At 35.8% G+C, this 21,560-nt stretch overlaps 1 protein-coding gene across 16 annotated transcripts in view; it reads right to left on the minus strand.

Moving 5' to 3' along the window:
- EXOC6B (exocyst complex component 6B) overlaps positions 1–21,560 on the minus strand; it is a 612,462-nt gene that overhangs the window by 327,964 nt on the left and 262,938 nt on the right. For all 16 annotated transcript variants that reach the window (XR_006200773.1, XR_006200772.1, XM_042932668.1 and 13 more), the window contains one exon: positions 16,375–16,443. Coding sequence is in view for 14 of the 16 variants with exons in the window: in XM_042932668.1 (XP_042788602.1) it covers positions 16,375–16,443 (69 nt within the window). In the remaining 2 variants the exon portion in view is untranslated. The remainder of the gene's footprint in view (positions 1–16,374; positions 16,444–21,560) is intronic.

The raw sequence follows: 21,560 nt of genomic DNA on the forward strand, positions 1-21,560 counted from the left end.
CCTATGGGCTAGGTACATACGTATAAATTCACATATATCGACATATATATGCTTTTAAGCTTTTATTTCAAGAGAATTCTAATTTACAGAAAAACTATACGAATAGTATGAGGAAACACCCACGTATTATTTACTCAGATTCACCTACTATCCATACTTTGCCCCATATCCTTTACCATTTGCTCTCTTCCTAAATATTTATTTTTTCCTTAGCCATTTGAAACTTTGTTACATACATCAGATCTCTTTACTCCTAAATAGCTCATTGTGCATTTTCTGAAAATAAGAATAATTTCTTTAACAAGAGAATAGTTTCCAATTTCAGAAAATTTAACATTTTCCTAATCTACCGTCCATATTCCAGTTTTGTCAATGAATCCAAAAAATGTGCTTTAGAGCATATTTTCTTGCAAGCTCAAGATTCAATCTAGGACAGGGATCAGCAAACCACAGCCCCCGGGGTCAAATCCATCCTGTTGCTTATTATGTAAATAAAGTTTTATTGGAATACAACCACATTCATTCATTTACATATGGTGTCTGGATGCTGCTGAGGTATAACCATCCGTAAACTTGAGTGGTTGTAACAGAGACCTTTTGGTCCACAAAGCCTAAAATACAACTGTCAGGCCCTTCAGAGAAAATGTTTGCCAATCCTGGCCTAAGACAATGCATTGCACTTAGCCGTCATGCTTCGTTAGCTTCCTTTAATTCGAAACAGTTCCTCAGCTTTTCTTTATTTTTTATGATTGATATTTTTATATTTGTATAAAATATGTATTTGTAAATATGTATATTTGTATATATTTGTTTCCTTCCTTCCTTTCAAACAGAACGCTTCTCATCTGGAGTCTGTAATTTTTCCTCATGAATTAGATTCAAGTTATATACTCCAGGTCAGAATACTACATAAAGTAATGTGGTATCACTCTCAGGGAATCTCACTCAGAGGCACACAATGTTTATGCAAGTTTTGGTGTAAATTTTGATCACCTAATGATGAGGGTGCCCAATTATATTTTTGCCTCATTATTAATAAGTAATCCTAGGGAGACACTTTAAGACCACACAAATATACTACCACTTACCAAAATTTCCTCACTAGAGTTAGTAAGTATGAATGATTTGTGCCCGAATAAATCTTTAGTGTAATGACTACAAAATGAAAACCCACGAAGAGTCTGAGATTTTATCACCTTGCACACCAACAAATCAGCGTGTGCCACATTTTCATGAATGCTAGCGGCAGGTATGAAACTGGATCAGAGACAAAGGACTTTATTACTAGTATCAATAGCAGCAGCTCGGGTATCAGCACTTATGCTTGCATCAGTTCCCAGAATCCCAATGTCTACAGGACAATGTGAAGAAGTCCAGGAGACACCTGCACATATAGCGGTTTGCTTTAAAGGAAAGGAACCCTGAGCATAGGGACCCAAGTATCTTTTTCCATAGAAAAACACAATCTTGATCTTCCAAAGCTGGAAACATGCCTGCTTCTTTCTCTGGCAGGAGACATTATCCCTACCTTACAAAACTGTTGGCTGCACAAACATCCCTGAAAAGATAATCTGGAACAAACACAGACAATGCCTCTGCTCACAAGACGTACAGGGATGCAAGAGACCCATAAGTGTCAACACTCAACATTCTACTATAAGAAATAAGACCACAGCCTTCTTTCCTATTAACATAGGGATGTATTTAGATTTTTACATGTTCATTCATTCATTCATTCATTCATTCATATATCTGTGTATTGTTTTTTCTTTTTAAAATTTTTTTAATGTTTATTATTTATTTTTGAGAGAGAGAGAGAGAGAGAGAAAGAGAGACAGCACGAGCAGGGGAGAAGCAGAGAGAGAGGGAGACACTGAATCCAAAACAGGCTCCAGGCTCTGAGCTGTCAGCACAGAGCCCGACATGGGGCTCAAACCCACGAACTGTGAGATCGGATGACCTGAACTGAAGTTGGACACTTAACCAACTGAGCCACCCAAGAACCCCTATCTGTTTATTGTTAATATCAACTTACGGTTTCCTATTTTTTCCCCAATGAAAATACCCTTACTCAGAAATTTTCCCACTTTTGTGTTTTCCATTAAGATTTTAAAGCCTAGCCGCCTTTTATTACATTATTTGGTGGAAGGAATTACACATCTGAATTTCTGAATAATGGAGAAAAATCTAGAGGAAGAAATTATTCTTCTGAATTTCTGAATAATGTGGGAAAATTTAGAAAGACAACAAGTCAATTGCAAATAAAACCTAGAGAAAGTGTCCTAAAGGCCCTCCCAAAAAATTGAATAACAGCTTAAACAAACTTAACAAATAGTCACTGTTGACCATTTAAGCCCACAACTAGTTGTAAGCCAAGTGTGGCCTGGACTGGACTATTCACTATCTCAATGATACTAGTTTCAATGGCATCTTTTTATGTTACAAGAAAAAAAAAAGAATAGGCAGACAGACCATTTTCATAGAAAGTAACTGACCTTACTGTTTAAGAAAGGAAAATCCTATTCTTTTCCCAAGTATGACTATGATAAATCAGGCCTCCCTATAAGGCAGTTCTAGAAAACCAGACCAAAACTTTTTCGATAAACACAGTCACATAAAATTGTTACACTCACGTGGTCACAGAATTGTTAAAGTATGTACCAAAGGCAAAGCTGAAGGAGAAAAGATGTTTTGAAAAGGTAGACTAAAAAGATGTAGATGGCCTTCCCACCTCCATCCCTACTTCCAATCATTATGGACAAGAAACCAGGTCCAGTCTCTTACTGATAGTAGAACAAAGAAAACCATGTGCTGATAAGGTGTACAAAGTGAATGTACCGATTATGTATCATATGAGGGTGCAATACAATATAATGAATAATTTAATGCTTATAAACGTGCTTAGAATAGCTCTCCACACATAGCACAATAAATAAGCCACTTTAATGATGATGACAACTGACGGAGGAAAGAACACAAGGCAGAGAATTTATATGTAGCTCTTTTTCTTTTACGTTTATTTATTTATTTTGAGAGAGAGAGAGAGAGCAAGAGCAAGCGGCCGGGGGGGGGGGGGGGGGGTTGGAGACTTGGGATTCTCTCTCTCTCTTCTGCTACCCCAGCAGGCTCTGCACTGACAGCACAGAGCCGGATGCAGGGCTGGAATTCATGAACCATGAGATCATGACCTGAGCTGAAACCAAGAGATGGACGTTTAACTGACTGAGCCACCCAGGTGCCCCTATATCTAGCTTTTAGTTCTAATTTGGTTACCTACCGATTATATGACTTTAGGTGAGTAATTTAACTGCTTGAGGCCAAGGTTTCCCCTTCTGTGAAAAGAGATAAATAAAAGAAAGGGTAGGCAAAAGTCCTTCTTGCTCGGATATTTCACAGTTCTTAATTTCTAGATTCGTTATTTTATAAAAGTAACCTTAAATGGCGGAGGGTTGTAGGAGGAAGGGCACAGGTGTTATTGTAGTATTTCTGTATCTGCGCATTTATATCTACACATGCATTAGTCTAGTCCCTTATTCCTTCCTCGCTGCATTCTTAAAGAGTCCTTTTTACAATATAAACATTTAAGGATGGGGTAGGAGTGAGCAGGATTATGTACAAGCTAGAAAGCGAAATATTTCTTTAAGATTTAAAGGTAACATGCCAGGTGCTTTTACATCCATTCTTTCATTCCATTCTCACAGAAACACTGTGAGAATTTTTTAAATGGAAAAAATTGAGGCTGTGAGATATTAAGTAACATGTCTTAAGACTTAGAATAGATTCAAGCTTATCTGGTTTGTCCGTAATTTTTTTTTTAAACACCACGTTGACTAGAAATCACTTGGTTTCTAATCTTAATTGTTTTTAAAATTACAACAGGATTCAGCATTTTTACAAAATATTGTATTCTTTGAAGCTACTGCTTTCCTGATCAACAGAAACAGACTCAGATGGAATGCAGCCCTTGCACTGTGGCCTTCCCACCTGCTTTCTTTCTGAGATACAAGAAAGATGCCTAAAGTTCTGGCATCCATGTCGCAAGTACAAAGGCAAAAACTACATACTAAAGATGGACAACTGGAACCGCTAAAAAAAACATAGGTGTCTGGGGACAGTGTAGCGCCACCATACCACACTGAAGTGCCGACACCTGGACTACTTGTCATATTATAAAAAAAAAAAAAATACACTCTGTATTTGTTTTTGTTTTATTTTTTAATGTTTATTTATTTTGAGAGAGAGAGAGAGAGAGAGAGAGAGAGACAGCGCACAAGTGGGAGAGGGACAGAGAGAGAGAAAGAGAAATAGAGAGAGAAATTCCAAGCAGGCTCCAGCCCGACGTGGGGCTCTATCTCATGACCCGTGAGATCATGACCTGAGCCGAAATCAACAGTCAGACACTTAGCCAACTGAGCCACCCAGGTGCCCCCAAACCCTGTATTTGTTTAAACTGTCAAAGTTGGGTCTGAGTTACATGTACTCAAACACAACCTACACTGCTACAGATATCATCATTAAATATAATAAATGACCTCATTTTCATATCTAAAAAATATGTTAATAAATCTTATGCTTTGTTTCAGGGCAAAAGGAAATCCCAAACCTAAACCAATATCCCATATAATAGATCGATGAACTTTATTGACCTCAGCTAAAACAACAAAATCTTCTTTGACTATGGCATAATAGCCCTTTTTTTTTTTTTTTTAACGTTTATTTATTTTTGAGACAGAGCGAGACAGAGCATGAACAGGGGAGGGGCAGAGAGAGAGGGAGACACAGAATCTGAAACAGGCTCCAGGCTCTGAGCTGTCAGCACAGAGCCTGACGCGGGGCTCGAACTCACAGACCGTGAGATCATGACCTGAGACGAAGTCAGACGCTTAACCGACTGAGCCACCCGGGTGCCCCCATAATAGCCCTTTTATAGGTCTCCATCGATATTTCACATTGTACTTTCTGGAGGGATTCTGAACATTCATTCATTCGTTTCACAATTGTTTGTTAAGTTCCTTCTGTGTCATGAGAGAAACACAGTAGTCTGAGATTTCCAGAAGCTCTAGTTAAAGACATTCAGTTAAGGAAATAAGAAGAATTCTGCCAACATTCCCTGAGGAAATCTCGAGTGCTACAGGTAAAGTGTCTGAGTTTCTACTCCAGTGTTGAGGTCCTAAATTACTTCCCCTGTAGATTGTGGTTTGAGTTATAAAAATCTGAAAAAGTAGAGAATCCACTATAGCCCCAACCTCGGCTTTTCCAAATCTCTCACAATTTAAAATAAATCAGTTCTATTCATAGGTTAAAAACAAACTCTTCATTACACCTGCTACAACCAGCCATATTTAAAACATAGCTCCAATTATGGCATTTGCTTCTGGTTAGATCATTTTGGTATATGCAACTTACATAACTGTCTGAATGACCAAATTTCCTCTATAAAACAAAAGGAAACCCTTCCCCTCCATGTCCTCTTGTTCAAATCATGAGGTTCTGGCCACAATTATTCATGCCCCCCCCCACACACACCTCATAATATCCGAAACTATTGGGACAAAATATTAAACTAAGCATCCAGTAAAGAAGGCATTTCAGGGAAGCAAAAGAACCCAAAATTTTTAAATTTAAAAACTGAAAATAAACAAACAAAAACCTGGCAGTCACAACCAAAACAGGAAAAGGAAGAAAAAGATGTAAGAGATCTGGCTGGATATATGAGACGAGGGAGAGAAGATTATAAATGCCAAATCCAGAGATCTCAGAAATGGGAGAAATTTGGCATAATGGAATAGAAAAAAATATCAAAAGGAAGACAGGAAATATGGACTCTATTTCAGGAAAGAGAACTGCCTGTCCGAAGGCATCATTATGAGAGAACATGGGGTCAGTACATCTGGAGCATAGATTGTGAGCAGGAGAAAGAGAGTGACCAGAAAGGAGGTAAGACAGTCAAGCCCAGGATAGAACATGGAAGACTATTTAGACCAAGTTAAGAAGTTTACTTCATTCTGAGAACAATGAGAAACTAAAGCGTTTGAAACACAGTTTTTATATGATTGAAACTGTTTTGAAGGGGTGTTACTGGGTGTGATATGGAGAATGATTTATTTCTTGTTCATTTTGTCAAAGCTTAAAAAATAATTATGTTATTGTGGTATCAAAAGCTGTGTAAGTGAGACATTAGTGTTAAAAAAAAAAAAAAAAAAGCACCTTGAGTTTAATCTTTCCCAACACAAACATTATAAAATATAAATGTGAGCATATGTAGAAAAAAAATTTTTTTAATCACTTTTTTTGCCTCTTGTTTTTATTCAAAGCCAAATGATATGCTCGGGGGTAATAAGGTCACCAGGTTAAAAGAGCAATATGACAATTATAAACAGTTAGATTACAGCGACTACAAACCAGGGCCCATTAGCCCATACTACAGGAAAGTTATCGCTATAAATGGCTTTTCCTGTGTCCTTATCAATGCAGCACACAAAGAATCTCACCCTCAGCTTTTCTCTATGATCTATGCAGTGTTTATGCCTATCTAACCTCCCCAGGCACTGGTGGGTCAGTGCAACTACGGGGCGGGGAGATATGGCAGGAGAGTGACGAGACCATCTGCGAAGTGTCAGAGATGGACTAGGAGTCACCACATATTTCAGGGCAAAACTTTCCACATTAAAAAAATATCTCTAAAGAAAATACTCCAACTGTGCTCTTATTGCTTGGAAGTACTCAAGATCACCATGGAAGCAAACCAGAAAGCTCCCAGCTCTGTTCTAACAGTGTTAAGTTGGCCCCTCAAACAGTACAACTTGCATTTGTCTTAGGAGGGGGGAAGCAAATGAATAGTTCTGAGATGGGAAAGAGAGTCCATTTAAAGTGAAAATAAAACAACACTTACCAAAAGGGTCACGAGGAATAATGTCTAAAAACCAGAGCCTGAAATGCTGGCCACTTCAAGTTCTTAAAAAATAAATGTCAAGTACAGAAACATCAGAATTCCTTGCTAATATCATTGCTATCCCAAAGATTTGAAAATGGTGCCCACTCATTTCATATTACTCTTCTCAGGAAGGCTTTTCTACTAAAAGTTCAATACTCTTTTCTTATTTCCCAAAGACAATGTATATATTCCGAATAAATATGATGGATTAAAAAACAAACAAAAATAGGTATCTTCAGAGTCTCCTACAAAGTGGCTTTTCCCTAGACCCATTAAATTATGAACTTCCAAGAGCAGAAAGTATCCTGGTCCTCCTTACCTCTTTCACTCTATTAAGAAATACTGGCTTAAATAAAATTTAACATGTTTATTTATTTTTTTTTTTGGTAGATCTTCTTAGAACATATTTGAATATACTACTGTGATCTGTAAAAAACCCAAGACAGAGAAATACAGTATACAAAGTTCTGACGACATCTGAAACAGGAGCCCTCCTCCTCCTCCTCCTTTTAACAGATCATCTGATGAGCCTGGTGTTCCCTAGAAATATAGCTCCAGAAACGTTAGAAGAATCTAGATCATTAAGCTATGTGTCTCTGGCAATGCTGGAATTCTACATCCACAATTTCCAGTTTCATGTGACTAGTGAAATAATGTGATATTTCCCTCTCCCTGTAACACCATCTTTGGAAATGTCAAATGAGAATAAAAACTTACAAACTCTAAGCCCCTAGAATTTTACATATAGGCCTTTCTCACTTGTCTTCATTTCTACCACAGGAGTTGTAAATGACCTTGCTTCTGCTTCCACCCGAACCAAAAATTTAAATGTTCATTCAAGTGTCTCTGTAAAAAATTGGAAGAGTTTAAATAATGGATTTTTATCACACTTACATAAAATAAATACAAGTCAATAGTTTCAATGTTTAAAGTAGAATCAGGATAGGTCTTCAAAAAATCGCCTATAGCAAAGTACAATCAATTTTAATGAAAATTAAAAAACCAGTCAGCATTTGCTGTTAGGTAAATGGTCTACGAGAAACACTAGGAAAACTACATGAGGTTGATGTCTGAATATCCGCTTTTTATTTGCCAATCAACTGTCCTGATACCTAAATGTAACAGAAAAGTTTTTCTATTTTTTTAAGGCAGTCTTATTTTTTTAAGTCAATAACAATTAAAAGAATCTGGCCATTAAAAATACACCCGATCCTGCAGACAGATCTGCCTTAAGTCTGTGTTCCAATTCTTGCTGTTAAATTTACTTGATTATTAAGTAGCAATAGTGCCTTCTGATAAAGGTACAGGAGTAAGAACTATAATATCTTACCTCAGGTGCCAACAAAAGAACTATTTAATGGCATGATTCAGAGTGAAGCCAGTCTCTACCAAGTGAGGTGTTCTCATATTCGCCATGTGAATAAGTCACTTATTTAATGTAGTCAAATTTGTGAAGTACTATGAGACTGTTGCACAACGTGTTATATAAAAACCAAGACAATACTATCATAAATACACATATAAACAACAACCTTTCCACTATCACTATTTGAAAGTATCTTGAAGTCTAACCTTAGAATGCCAAAACGAATCATTTTTTTTTTTAGTTGAAAATCTCAGTAATGTCTTAGGTTCTTCATGTTATGTATTTCCCAAGTGCTTTAATGGAACAGCCAGTTGCTACCACAGTTCGTTAAGTAATTTCATTAATTCCTTTAACATCTCAAAAAATATGTCCCTTAAAACTGCTCATATCCATTCCTTTTTCCACTCTCCAAATACTTTCCTTGCTGTTATCAGTAGTCACAGGACCGTGGATTTTGGAGTTTCCTCCAGTGCCAGTGCAGACCATACAAGTAGATATCCTCAGATTAGAAAGGGAGAGATACATTCCAGTAAGATTCCTGCTTACCCCATCCTACCCCATGCCATTCCTGGCACTAGCAATGATCACAAAGAACTGTAAAGAGATTGTGGGTAAATTCTCGCCCTGCTATTGACTATCTCTCCGAATTATAGCCAAAAAGGAATATTATTAAAGCAAGCAAGAGGTAAAATATCCTGAAACTTAACAAAATTACTTATGTTCAGGGAGATAAATTATTACCTATAGTCCTCATAATTACTTTTAAACTTCTGTTTGAATCTTCTTAGTAAAAGAATTCAAGGGACAAAGCTATTAGTTTAGGTGCTGAGGCTAACTTCTTAATAGAAAAACAGGTCACCAGCTTGCCGTGCCTAATGACTGCCCAGGGAATGAAGATTTATGGCACAGAAGTAAGTTCACTTTGAAATATGCTTTTAAATTGAGATTTTGGCAAGGCTTCCAACTCTAAGAGAAAGACAAGTGGTAGAGAATCCTTAGGAGGCTTATAAAAGGGGATACTCAAGTGGAATTGGGGTAAGCCATTCTGGGGCATAGGTCTGTAATCAGTAGATGTCTGAAGCCTAACTCAGCCTCTAGTTCCCTTGACACGAAGGATTCTTTCTAGGTCTAATAAGATTCAGGAGTTGAAGAAGCCTCTGAAATTCTAAGCAAAATACCACACGCCTGTACATATGTGCATTTTGTCTGGGGAAAGGGCTCACAGCTTTCATCAAATTCTCAGAGGCCCCTTGCCCAAGGAAGTTTAAAAGAAATACTGCACTTGCTAGAGCCTTTGTAATATGAATTCACCGCCCAACGACATTCTGCATTCCCTTATACCTCAGGCTGTTTTATAGTCTCCTTTAGTAATTGAAAGAGAATGAAATAAAAATGAGGTTCTTATGATTCATGTAATACTGAGAGGTTGCTGCTTACTTAAAAAATCCACATATTGCTATATACGCTATCCCTGGATCCAAGATGTCAGAAATCTTTAGAAAGGGCACTTTTACTATAGTATAACACAAATGCGAAAAGGTACATAAATTAAAGGTATACACTGGGCAACATTCTTTCACCTAGGATTTTTTTTAAATTGTTAATTAGCAGATGATGCAGATCACTGGAAAACAAGAAACCACAGGAAGATAAGATCATAAACGAGACCCACACACCAGGAGTATGGTTGTATTTACAGGTTTGCTCCCCCCAGTCTCTTAATGACATCCAAGTTCCTTGATATGGGACATATATACAGTCCTTCCGTGATAGAAGGATGAGCGAGCAGAAAATTTGGAGAAGAGTCAGAAAGACGTTCCAGGGCACAGAGGAGCTAACAGTATATATAAATCTTTGTCCAAACTGAGTTGGGTTCAAGGCTTGGGGTCCATAAACATGGCAGACATCGCTGGGTTGGTAGAGCTTTCAAAAACTCTGTAAGACAGCCTGGCTTCTGTCCTCATTAGACAGACAGTCCATGCATCTTTTTAACTACTACTACACTATGTACAAAAATCTCAAATTATTATTCATTTCTCTTCCGGTAAAATTTTTAGTTTGTTTACTTTCTCCCTTCCAAAAACATCAGCCTTGATGACTATAAAATGATGTTTTATACCTGTCCCTTGCCTGCCCATCTCTAAACTGTGTATGAAGATTTAAACAATATAAATTGTTTAAAGCAATTCTATAAAATACACCTACATTTGCCCTGCACACTTCCACTGCATTACTATACCAAGAACCAAGTCTCAATTAACCACTATCTGACCCTTGTTCACTTTCTTCCCTCCCCTCCTCCTGCCAAAGTTTGCCCTTCCTGCCAAAGTTCAGCACTTCCTAGAAAAGTCTCACTGCCTGTTTGATATTGTACTTCACTTTAGTCACCAAAGGAAGAATTTACAGGTGCTTGGCCCCATCTATAAGACCATGACCGAAATCTGACCTCCTGTTACAATACGTGAACTCCTGCCCTACTGATAAGGCTGGCAGATATAAGTAGGATTTTTCAAATAATCCTTTGGGAATTTATAAGCAGCACAGCCATAAAAGGGGGGTGAATGGAAGGTCGGTTTCACTAAAAATAATAAATATTGCCATGTTTATTCAAAGTGTGCCTTGTTATCCTCCAGGCCAAAAGTTCAGATAAACACTATTGTAAATGACAAAATATTAGAACTTTTTGTTACTTCTGTTATGATCCTTCCGTTGGACACCAATAGAACTGTTTTCCCTCGTATAAGTCCCAGCCCTGATATTGTATAACACTGCCTGAGGCTAGAAAACTGGATTCATTTGCAGGTCAAAAGGAGGGCAGTTATCTCTCAAAATCAAAAACAAACATTTATTGAGTATTATATACTGTTAATACTAAGTGCTAAGTGCTAAGGCTAAAAAAGATGAATAAAACATGGTACCTGCCCTAAAAGAGCTTACAGTCTATTGAGGAAAAAGAACACATATTTAGGATGAGATAACAGAATACAGTCAGCACTAACAGAAACAGGTACTGGGTTCTATAACAATGCAAAGGGGAAGGGGGTCCACTGAGCTCAACGTGAAACATTAGGAAAATTTGCTGGAGGACACAAGTATGAAATAAGTAGGAGTCCGTAAAATAAAAAGAAGTGGGAATGAATACTCATTCAGGCAGAAGGACCAGAATGAGGAAAGAATGAGAAGCAGGAAATAGCATGGTACATTCAAAGAACTAGAAGCATTTCAGTTTCATTAAAGCAAAGTGGTAAGCAGCAGACAATATGGCAGACAGGACATGGAAAACCTTCTGTCTTTTGATATGCCATATTTTCTTCTATACTTCTATATTTTACTCAATAGATGACCAATTAGAGAATCTTAAGCAGATAACATATATCCCAGATTTGCATGATGCACAGATCACTATCGTCACAGTGAGAAGGGAGTCAGGGATTTATACTATAAGGAAGGGAGAGCAGCTAGGAGAATGTTTTCAATAATCCTGATGTCTAGGACAATCATTTTATGATAGGGGAGGATGAGAAAGAGAGTAAACTGTATTTAGGAGGTAACATTTGCAAGGCATGGCGATTTACATATGGTACTGAGAAAAACGAAAAGGTTTGGGTTTCTGCCTGGGGAACTGATAGAATGCTGTTATTGCCTGAGATCATGGTAAATCCAAAACAGTAGATTTTAGGGAAGGGGTGAGATAATGAGTTCATTTTGAAACATACAGAGTTTGTGCTGCCTGTGGAATATGCCAAAATGTTAATATTAACTACATCCGGAAATCTGAAAAAAATATTTATGTTACAAATCTTTATATTAAGCAATTCATTTTTAAATATCTTTGTCATTATTATTATGAAGAGATGTCCTTCACTATATAGTAATACATATTAGTGATGTGAGAATGAGAAACAAATATAGAGAAGTAACAAATTACGGCCCCCCAAAAGCTATGAAAAGGGTCAACTCTAGAAGTCATATGTGTCTGGCCCTTCCTTTAACGAAAGAGACATTTTAGTGCTTAAAGTCCATCTAGCTCTGGAACAGCAATGTCCAAAAAATAAACATGTATTCCAGAAACAGAGCTGAGCTCTTACCACTGGTTGTACTTTTTCAAAATTAGGAAACACTATGAAAGAGGGAAGAAGCCTGTTTCTGCCATATAAACAATGTCTTATCAAATTATTATAAAACCTTTATGAATACCAAATATTGCAACACTACAGAATATTAGCATGTGGAATTTATTTAAAAATTTTTAAACTCATAGTTTAGGATGACATCGACTTTGTATATTTAAGAACGTGTACATTTAGAATAATTGATAAACTCTGTTGATGGCAGAGACTAGAGCCTCTATCTACATGTATATACTTTACATCATATACTTTAAAAAATACCAATAATGTGCCTAATAATCAGCATCAGAGACACATAACTCCTGCCAGATTAACAGCCATGTATTAAATTCCAATCATGTACCAAAGACGGAGCGAGGCACCATTGGAACATACCTTTAAGTGCACTAAGCAGATCATTATTACCACAGCTCATATATGAGAAAGCTATGGTTTAGGTAACTTGCCTAACACCACACAGCCAGTGAGTGTGCAAATAAATTACTTCAGTACTCTTATTAACCACTAGTAGAGTTCTCATTTGAAGAAAACTTGTCACATTTTCTTTACCATAAAATCTTAACAAAGTTTAAAAAACTAACAGATACACAGTGATGAGATACAGTGCTGTTATATTCTAATCATTCAAAGATTATAACTTCTCTCCTGGTAGATCGTAATTTTTTTAAAAGCATGAGTCCTTGATTTATTTATACATCGTTGCTCTCCATATCCATTTCATGCAGGACAAAAATTCAGTAAGTGTTTAGTGAATAAATGAGTAATAAAGTTTGAGCTAGCATATGCTCAAACAAGTGTACTGCATTCTTTTAGCTACCACTTACTTAATTCATTCCACTAATATTTATTGAGTGCCTACTATATGCCAAGTACTGTTGTTGGTACTGAAGATATAAAATTAAACTAAACAAATTGATTTTCATACTTTTACACTATTTGAGAGGAAAAGTACACTTGACATTGCAATTCTGAGACTTAACAAAAACCATATATAAATACAAGACAGATTTAAAATAAAAAAAAAAAGGAGTTAAATTTCACAGAGTATTTTTTTAAAAAGCAGTAATATATCCTCATTAAGTTGGATTTATCTAAAGAATACAGGAATCATTTAAGATCACAAAAATCTATCAATGAAACTTAATTAGTACATTCATGAGCTAAAGTATAAAAACCACAGAACTGTATCAATATATTTGAAAAAAATCCAATAATATTCAACATTTATTTATATTATAAAAAATTTACAGGAGCCTAGGAATAACTAGATAAAGAATATTTACCAAAAACTTATTGCAAACATCAGTTAATTGAGAAACATTAGATACATGCTGTTAGAGATCAAAAATGAGACAAGGATGCCTATTATCACCTTCCTGAACAACAAAGTAAGTAATGATGATCCTGGTCAATACAACGACAATAAAAAAAAACAATGTGATATATGGATAGGAAGAAAAGAAGCAAGTCAGTATCTGTAGACATTATGAACAACCACACAGAAAATCTGAAAACCAAAAAACAAACCATAATAACTAATAAAAGAGTTGAACAAGGTTGCCAGATATAAGTTAACTTACAAAAATCGAGAGCATTCCTCAATATCAGCAATTACTAATTAAAAAGTAAGGTAGAAAATTGTAAAAAAAAAAAAAAAAAAAAAAAAACACTATATTTTGCTACTACTTAAAAAATGCCCAAGACCATTAACATAGAAACAAAGCTTAACTAAATAATTTAAAAGCAGACTTTTTTCTTCCATGAATACCAAGAATTAGCAGTAGAAAGTTGTCAATTCTTCCCAAAATATATAGAGAGATACTTAGTATATGCCCAAGGTATTCCAGGAATCAGTGGGCCATATACAGATTATGTAGTAGATAGGACTGGTAAAACTGAGTTCATCAAATAAAAAAAAATTAAGTTGGATTCCTACACCTCATACTATAAGTACAGTGAACCCAAGATGAATCAATATCAAAATGTAATGGGTAAAAGTTAAAGTTAACATAAAGGGAATGCCCTATGACGTTGGAATAGAGAGGGGCTTTTCTTTTTTAAAAAAGACTTAAAAAGTACAAACTACAAGGTTTAAATTGATGGACTTGATTATATCAAAATCAAGGACTCCTGTTAATGAAAGATAATATGGCCATAGTGTAAAGTCTACGGGCAAACTGGAAAAAAGACATTTGCAACATCCTCCATTGTCAATATGTACAACATAAAAGGAATTTCTGAAATTTCTCTTTCTAGAAAAGAGAAAAAAACAAAACAAGGAAGGCAAAACAAAACTGAACAAAGGTCAAAAATAGGCATTTCAGAGAAAAAAGATCTTAAATGATTGGGGAGTCTATAAAAAGCACAATGTTATCAGTAATCAAAGAGATGCAAATTAAAACAAAGAGACATCATTTGATATCCATCAGGTTATCAAAAATTAAAATTAAAATTATATATATACCTTCTGACCCAGCAATTCCAACCTAGGTATAGAAATCTTGGAAACTTACACCCAAGTCCATACAGGGGTCCTACTTATTACAGCAGAATGTTAGAAGCAATTTAAGAGTTGATCACTGAAGTAATAGACAAAACACAGCAAATGCAAACCATTTGTTAATAATCATGTGGAAGTGGGAGGCAATGAGTAAGATATATAGACTATAACAAGGTTAGATATTAAAAATAGGCTGAATAAAAAAATACAAGAAAAAACTAGATCCATAAGATAACACCATTTGAGTAAACTAAAAACACCTACATATACAAAATTACTCTATATTTTTCAAGGATACAAACACAACCATTACCAGACATTAAACATATTAGAGTTTGTATATTTGGAGATAAGAGTTGTGGGCTTGTGGATAGGGGATGAATGGAAACAAACAAGATAAAAAAATACAAGAGGGGTACTGATAGGAAATAACGATAATAGCGTGTTGTGTCACAAACTAAGATGAATATGATTTATTTAATTATTGGTACATGAGATTGAAAAAAAAATTACTTATTTTAGGTGCCTTGAGACAACTCAATCTATGACGTCCTCCATCTTTATAGAACAAGGAATGACAGGTGGAGACAAGGGGTGGAGAGGGAAAAGAAGGGAGAAGGGGAAAAGGAAATTAGCAAGAAGTGGGGGGATGAAGGAGAGGAGAAAAAATTACCAAGTCTTCCCAAACTAATGGAAATCACCCCAAAATACTCCAGCCATGAAGTCCATAGACCAGTGTCCCAAACTGTCTGGAGTAACAACTAAGTGACACTATATTAGATATATGAAGAAAGAAAATGTGTAACAGACTTAAGTAAGATTACTCCATCATATTATAAAACAACCTGATAGAATCTTTATAGAACTTTGTTATTAAAAAATACCAATAATGGACCTCTCTCATCAATTGGTCTTTAATGATACTTTGGCTTCCTAGTTTAATTTTTTGATTGCCTTTATATCTGTGTATCTGCACGTAGGTGACTACCAAGATAGAGAAAGGGCTATTTCTTATAATACCATTAACACCCATAATAATTTCCCCACCCCCAGAGAGGTTTCTCTTTGCATAGGAGTAAGTGTCATCAGGAATAAAAAGATAAACAGTTTTTACAAATATTATTTTAATATATAAAGATAGGTTATTGTTATTTAAATAACTACATCATTAAATTAAGAATAGAAATCTGAGTGTGTGACTATTTCTAGGTATAATCTTATTATTTGTTGATGACTGATAAAAATTAATGTTATTTGCTTAGCTCAATTATATGGCAAACAAAAGATTCAAGAAGAAAGGATTCTTTTTTGTAATTAATACTCCTTAAATAATAGTTTCTTTTTTCTTACTCTTAATAATAAACAGAAAAACTATAAAAAATGAGAAAGAAGAGTTTTGAACTCAATATACCTCTTTATTAGGCAGAGCTAGATAAAGACTCACCAGGACAGAATATATGTGTAGACATCGATAAACAGGAGAGAAATCCACCAAATCTTGGGCTCCAGGTACCTGCAAAACAAACAAAATTGTCACAAAATATTCAAACAAAGCTATTAGGAATATTAAACTGCATTTATTTTTTTATTACTCAAGTGTAAAAAAAATAAAAGTCAGCTCTAGTTTCTAGGAGAAAAACACAAAGCAAACAAACAAACAAACAAACAAACAAACCATGCTCTTATAAACCCAGTTTGGGTATTTTAACCATGAGATTAATAACCGAAGATAGCAGCAAGGCTGAGACACAGAACAGAAGGATGAAAACAAGAGTAACAGAAGATGTCACTGGCCCTGCATCTGCTTTTAGAGATATATTTCAGGCTATGGGCCTCCAAAGGGGATGAGAAGATGGTAACATGACTTTGACAACTTGACTGTATCTTCTTGGACACATGGTAGGCTACATAAAAGACTAAGTTTCAGGAGTGCCTGAGTGGCTCAGTCAGTTACACGTCTGACTCTCGATTTTGGCTCAGGTCATGATCTCATGGTTGGTGAGTTAGAGACCCGCGTCGGGCTTTGTGCTGATGGCACAGATCCTGCTTGGGATTCTCTCTCCATCTCTCTCTGCCCCTTTCCCGCCCATACCCTTACCCACGCACACATGCTCTCCCTCAATCTCTCTCTCTCTTTCTCTCTCTCCCCAAAATAAACAAACATTAAAAAAAGAAAAAGAAAAAAAAAAGAAAAAGACTAAGTTTCAGTGGTCAAAACCAAAACTTGCTGCACAGGATGAATTAAACGGCCTGCCAGCCAACTTCTGAAGGACATAAGAATTAGTGAATATTTACGTCAGCATGCAATCAAAATACCAGAAAATTATAGTACGAACAATGTAGACAGATTAAATCTAGACATCAAAAGGCAAAGTAAAACAAACAACATTAGGTAAGAACTGGAGATAGTCACAGTGCTAAAACTGTTTGGTTATGTGACCTGACAATGAGTAACTCACAATTTACTTTGGCCTCAATTTCTCAACTGAAAAAGGAAACTATTGCCTGTATTGTTGACCTATAGGAATTAAATAAGAATAAAAGGACACAAAGTAAATACTGAACAAAACAAAATAAAGCAAAAACAAAACAGACAAAAGTGCATTAAAAATAATCAAAATAAAGACCTAGCTGCAGGTTTTACTGTAACACTGCTAATTGTAGGATTCATCAGAATATAAGCAGCAGGCACTAAATTGGGTTGAGCGGACTTGTGATTACAAAGTCTGTTTCCTCATTTCATCAAGCAGGATCATTTCTTCTTTGGTGGCATAGCTTTCTTCACCAAGATGCTTTTCCAAAGAAATCTACTCATTCTACAACTCAGCAGCCCAATACTTTCTTGTCTCTCCAAAATCATCATCTCTCTACATTTATTGGTTCAAATTTATTGACTATTTTGTTCATTTGCTTTGCACCCATGATAGCACACTAAATCTCTATGTTTAAGAATCTCTCAGGGCTATATACTCTGAAATCACTCAAAACAATCTCTTGTGAATCCTAAGTTTGATCATAAGATCTACGTCATGGTCCAAGCATAGATTTATTAAAAAAAAAAAAAAAAAGCAATTAGAAAAGTCAGCATTAAAAAATCACTGAGAAAAACATTTTATGGACAGATAAGCACCATGTATTTAAAAACAAAAAGATTGGGGCGCCTGGGTGGCTCAGTCGGTTAAGCCGCCGACTTCAGCTCAGGTCATGATCTCGCGGTCCGTGAGTTCGAGCCCCGCGTCGGGTTCTGTGCTGACAGCTCAGAGCCTGGAGCCTGTTTCAGATTCTGTGTCTCCCTCTCTCTGACCCTCCCCCGTTCATGCTCTGTCTCTCTCTGTCTCAAAAATAAATAAACGTTAAAAAAAAAAATTTAAATAAATAAATAAATAAATAAAAATTTAAAAATTTAAAAAAAAACAAAAAGATTAAAAAGCATGTAAAAATTAAGGACACTCGTTTTCATCTTAATAAAACAAAAAGAGGCAACAGATGATCATTTTAGGCAGTCTTATTTTAAATGGCCACAACATCAAAATATCTTTATAGTCTCCTCTCTTGAATTGCAAAGTAAAGATGTGAAGGAAATTTATCTTGCCAGAAAAACAGAGCCTACTAATGAAAACTACAACTAAGCAAAACACAAGCTCAAAAGATGAAAAATAAAATTATATTAATAATATTTAAACTACATAAAAATTACACATACATATGAAAAGGGATAAGAACACATGTAAAATAATTTTGATCTGTATAAGAAATGAACTTTTATTTAGAATGAATGATTATAAAATTATTTACAATAAATTATATACTTACAAAAAGCTTAAGGAAATTTAAATAAATTTCAATCACAACTTTGTTCATATGTTCATCTTTACATAGTTTATTTATTTTGTTTTGCTTTGACTCAGGACCATTAGTTTCATTCAAAAGGAAACTGCTCCCAAGCCATTCCTCAGACAGAGGCCTGGCCCCTTCACATGTCAGACCCATCCTTATAGAATGAACATCCACATTAGGGGACAGTTTCCCCTAAAAATCTGTGATGAGTAAGCTAATGGTGCCCCTTTCTAATGGGATAAAAAGAATGGTTTATCTGGGCCAACCAAAAAATACATATATTTAGAGAGGACAGAAAGATTTTCCTGTCAGCTCCAGCAAATATTTACAACCAAACCTATCTTCTGTGAGGCTGTCTTGACATCATCATCCTCAGCTTCAAACAGTTTGAAGTGACCTGACCCGGAAGTATTGGCTTTGCTATTTCTTAGCCTCTGCAACCATAATCCAGGTTAAGTCCTCCCCAGCCAAGGACTGCCTGCTTTGAAAGCGGTACACAAATCTAGACAAGAAAAGGAGCAAAATGGGGCTTCGGTTCACAAACTTTACCTCCACCCCCAAAATAGCCTACTATTTAGAAATCATTTTTCCTCCATGCTCCCTTCTGTGAAGAACACTAGGAACACTGCAAGGAACCAAGAAGAGTGCTGTGAGGAGAAAGGTATGTAAAGCATGCACTGACTCATGTTGCTTTGAGCTAGATGTGTTTTCTCTGCTTCCACTAATGAAAAAGAATCACATCTACTGAAAGGCAAAAGGAAGAGGGCAACATACACTGTACGTGAAGGAATGCCATACGTTTGGAAGGATAAGAAATGAACTTTCAAAACTAAATAAATGGGAGTGGGAAAGAGAACAAAAGGCAGTTTCTCCTGACTCACATAAACGGGTCTGTTTTAAGGTCCACATTTTGCTCCCGATTTAAAATGCAAAATCTCTGTCAAGGTTGTCTTCATTCTTCTTCCCCTCCTGTTTGCCCTTCTCTCCCCTCAAGTGCAAAGAATGATTCAAGCAGGTTTAGATTTCAGCTGGGGCAGAGGGAGGAGTCCAAGGACACTTTCCTAAGCTAACAATGACTGTCCCTAATGGTTTCTGTCTCCTAACAAAAGCCATGACTCCGTCTTTATCAGCTTCATCTAATTTTTCCTTTCCAAAGTAAATAACACAGCCCTTGCATTTTACACATGTCCAAGTTTGACAAATCATTATCGACTGGGACTATAACTGATAAGAGATAACTTTGTGGTAGGACGTTGTCATTTCCTCTCATAAGGGCTTTCTTTCTGAGATACAGAAACATGATTAAAATAGTTAAACATTTCCTCTGCCTGGCAGTCAGGAACTCAAGACATTAAGATACTGGAGTCTGTATTTTTCTAGTTCAAATAGATCTATGAAGATACCAACAGCAGCCACAAACAGTATACTCAAGATTATCCTGCCTTTTTAACTAGTTGTTTTCCTTATGAATTCACATGAAATAATTTCATCACCAAGGACAGCAGCTGCCTCATTCCCTATATAGTTCCTGAATGGAGGGCATTAGTGCCTTCTGTCAACTCAAACCTCTTCATTATCAGAGAAGCAAATACTAGGTTAGATTTTAGATTCTGTAACTAAGAAATTTGTGCCTCAGGACGTGTTATAATATTATATAAGTTAAGATATTAAAATAACATAAATAAATAAGCTATCAAGAGAATTTAGAAGTGACTGGACTAGAACATTCAGGGGTAGATATCATGAAGACAACTGTTATACGCTACAATTATGCATTCACACACCCATTAGAGGTCATGTATCACCAGATACCAATATACATGGCTAGTCTGTTTCAGTATGCTTCTTACATTTGTAGGATACATATTAATAGCTTCCATCAAAGCTGTAGTTTTTGTTACTTATTGTCTGTAGATTTTGTTAAATAGCATCATATCCTATCGATATATTAGCTATCACACAGTGCCACTATATAGGTGACAAAAAAGAGTCTGGAGGCAGAGGATGTAAAATAAGAAAAGTAAAATAAGAAAAGTAAATTCATGAATAGGATCAATGAAAGGCACCCTGACTTAGAATCAATGAAAGGCACCCTGAAAAAAAGTCTTATGAGACTCTGCAGACCATGTATTGGAGAAGATGATGTAAAGATTCAGAGTAGAAATGGACATATTAGATGGTCATAAAGAAAAGAAGAATAAACATTTCTGATTATAAAAGTTCTTGCAAAACAGCAGGATCTGACTTTTATGATGTTTTTCTTCTCTAATACATCTTTGATCTGACAATTGAAAATTGAAAGGTTACTGGTTAAGTTCTTTCCCTAAAGAATAAGGAAAAGTGATTGTATTTCTTAAAGAAAAAGGAGATTTTATTTTAAAATAAGTGACATCAAGCTTTAACAGATACATTTATTTAACATTTTTATACCACCTTTTCCCCCCAACAAGGGAGTTGGAAGTTAGTAGCTACTTCTAGTGAAGGGAAGCAGGAAAGAAAAACATCTGCAGGTAACAATATCATAGATCTACCTGCTTTACTAACGGGTAAGCATATCATTAAGAAAAGGGAATAGAGTACACAACTGCTTGCCTCCTTCCATTCAAGAATATTTACCTATGCTGCTGATAAAGATAGTACCTGAAAAAAAGAAATGCATTAGTGTTCTAGCCTTGTTGTTCACAGCTGTCCCAGCAGATACACACACACACATACACTATACCACACAGGCCACTTATTTTTCTCTTATGAAACCTTTCAAAGTCGGTAAAACATCTAAAAGGGTATGATAAA

This window comes from Panthera leo, chromosome A3 (assembly GCF_018350215.1).
Source record: "Panthera leo isolate Ple1 chromosome A3, P.leo_Ple1_pat1.1, whole genome shotgun sequence".
Classification (NCBI taxonomy): domain Eukaryota; kingdom Metazoa; phylum Chordata; class Mammalia; order Carnivora; family Felidae; genus Panthera; species Panthera leo.